Source organism: Acanthisitta chloris, unplaced genomic scaffold, assembly GCF_000695815.1.
Source record: "Acanthisitta chloris isolate BGI_N310 unplaced genomic scaffold, ASM69581v1 scaffold6140, whole genome shotgun sequence".
In the NCBI taxonomy this organism is placed as follows: Eukaryota; Metazoa; Chordata; class Aves; order Passeriformes; family Acanthisittidae; genus Acanthisitta; species Acanthisitta chloris.
The window spans coordinates 15877-17613 of NW_008650964.1; the positions used below are offsets into that span (position 1 = coordinate 15877).

At 40.2% G+C, this 1737-nt stretch overlaps 1 protein-coding gene across 1 annotated transcript in view; it reads right to left on the reverse strand.

Moving 5' to 3' along the window:
* Window positions 1-200: 200 nt before the first annotated feature.
* LOC103798723 (protein Hook homolog 3-like) overlaps window positions 201-1737 on the reverse strand; it is a gene marked incomplete at its 5' end in the record, with an annotated part of 13566 nt that continues 12029 nt past the window's right edge. The window contains one exon of the mRNA XM_009071007.1: window positions 201-524. Coding sequence (XP_009069255.1) covers window positions 384-524 — 141 coding nt within the window. The remainder of the gene's footprint in view (window positions 525-1737) is intronic.

Sequence of the window (1737 nt, forward strand, 5' to 3'; positions counted from 1 at the left end):
TTTATAAGCGTAACAACCCTTATAGGCACAAAAGTATTGACTGTGACGAGAAATTTACATTGTTACATGGTCTATATGAGGCTTTTCATATGAGACCAGGCTTCATACAAATAAGACTGGTATTATACAACACTCCTCTCGATGTTTTCAAAATTTTGGCACATTCAAAAAGTGCAGAGAGAGATGGACTCCAACAAAACATAAGCAAAGGGCATTACAGAACAATGAGAAACCATAATAAAACCTTTTCCTGAACTGTAAAATAATAGCGGTAACAAGGGAGAAAGAGAAAGGATGCTGGTTGATTTTCCTTGAATGTTGTCACTTGCAACAGAAAGTGGCCTGAATCACAGGGCAGTTTTCTCTCTAAGGGCAAGGCTTCTCTACCTTGCTGTTGCTGGCTGGACATGACCAGGGTAAGATCTCCTTGTGCTCGTGGCTTGTCTTTGCCTAGCCAGGAAGGACTGTCCTGAGCCTGTACTGGCCAGTCTGTCTTCTGCCGCTTTTTTGTGCAGAGTCATCCCCTATGGACAAAGAGAAACTTCTCAGTGAATACCAACACATAACACTGAACAACTTCATTAAATTACGTTTCATTTATTATCTCCTTCTTCACCAACACTGACTAAGTTATTTTGAATTTCATACACAAGGCATCATCAATAAAGGTATGACATTCTTTCTAATACTTCGCATGGAGTTCTTTCCTTTCCCCTCCCTGTGTCAACTGCTTATCCACATAAACTGACAGTAACTGGACAAGTCTTTCACCCACAACTCCTGAGCTCCTTTCAGCATGCTGAGCGCGAAAAATACTTCTCTTCTGAAAACAGTTTAAGTATTGCCATCCTCTGTGAAAACGCCGCCAGCTCATGCCAGGAGCACACCTTGAGAGAGAGTATGTTTTCATCAGGTGTAATGCAAGAAGGAAATGACAAAAGCTGCAATGGGTTGTGTCTTTGTGTATAAAAGCAGAGGCTAATTAAAGAATAACACAGACAAAACTATCAGTTATCATCTTAGTGTTCATGACAGGTCTTAGCTCAGGCTTGTCTTTCATTTGTCAGTGGGACTATGTTATAAAAGAGGTCAGTAACACTAGTCAGTTGAAAATGCCTTCAGTATTTAAATGATCCAAACACTCTGCTCAAGTTTAGGCTTGCTATTCATGGACACAACAAGGATGCAGAACAGCAAGAAGAAAACTTTTCCAAGGGAATATAGAGGAATTTCAATTCTACGATGGAGCAGAACGAAATGTGAAAGCTACATGGGTCAAGGAGTCTTGAACACGTTTGATGAAGGTGACAACTCTCCTGGCATTCAGGCCCAGCAAAAGCTGTATGGCTGCAGGGATCACTTCTTCTATTCACACTTACAGTTTTAAGTGAGGACCTTGCTGCTGTGCTTACCCTTTGCATGGGGCTAAATTTGCACCCAAGTTAAAGGGGTTATTTCTCAGAGCACTTACTGCAGCAATTAAGCTGAACTGCTTTTCTTGTGCCCCTTCATCAGAAGTAACCGGAAGACTGGAGAGTGAAGAATCAAAGTAAATTTGAGCAGTGTAACGTAGTGTAACTCAAGGGCTGGGATTACAAAAGAGTGATCCGAGTCATTTATGACTTTTTAAAACTTGAAAATTACAAACATCTTCTTTTTCATTTACCCCAAGGTTATGATGGGAACATACCTATATAATGATAGTTTAAAATTGCTAAAAAGTATTTCTGTGTTTGT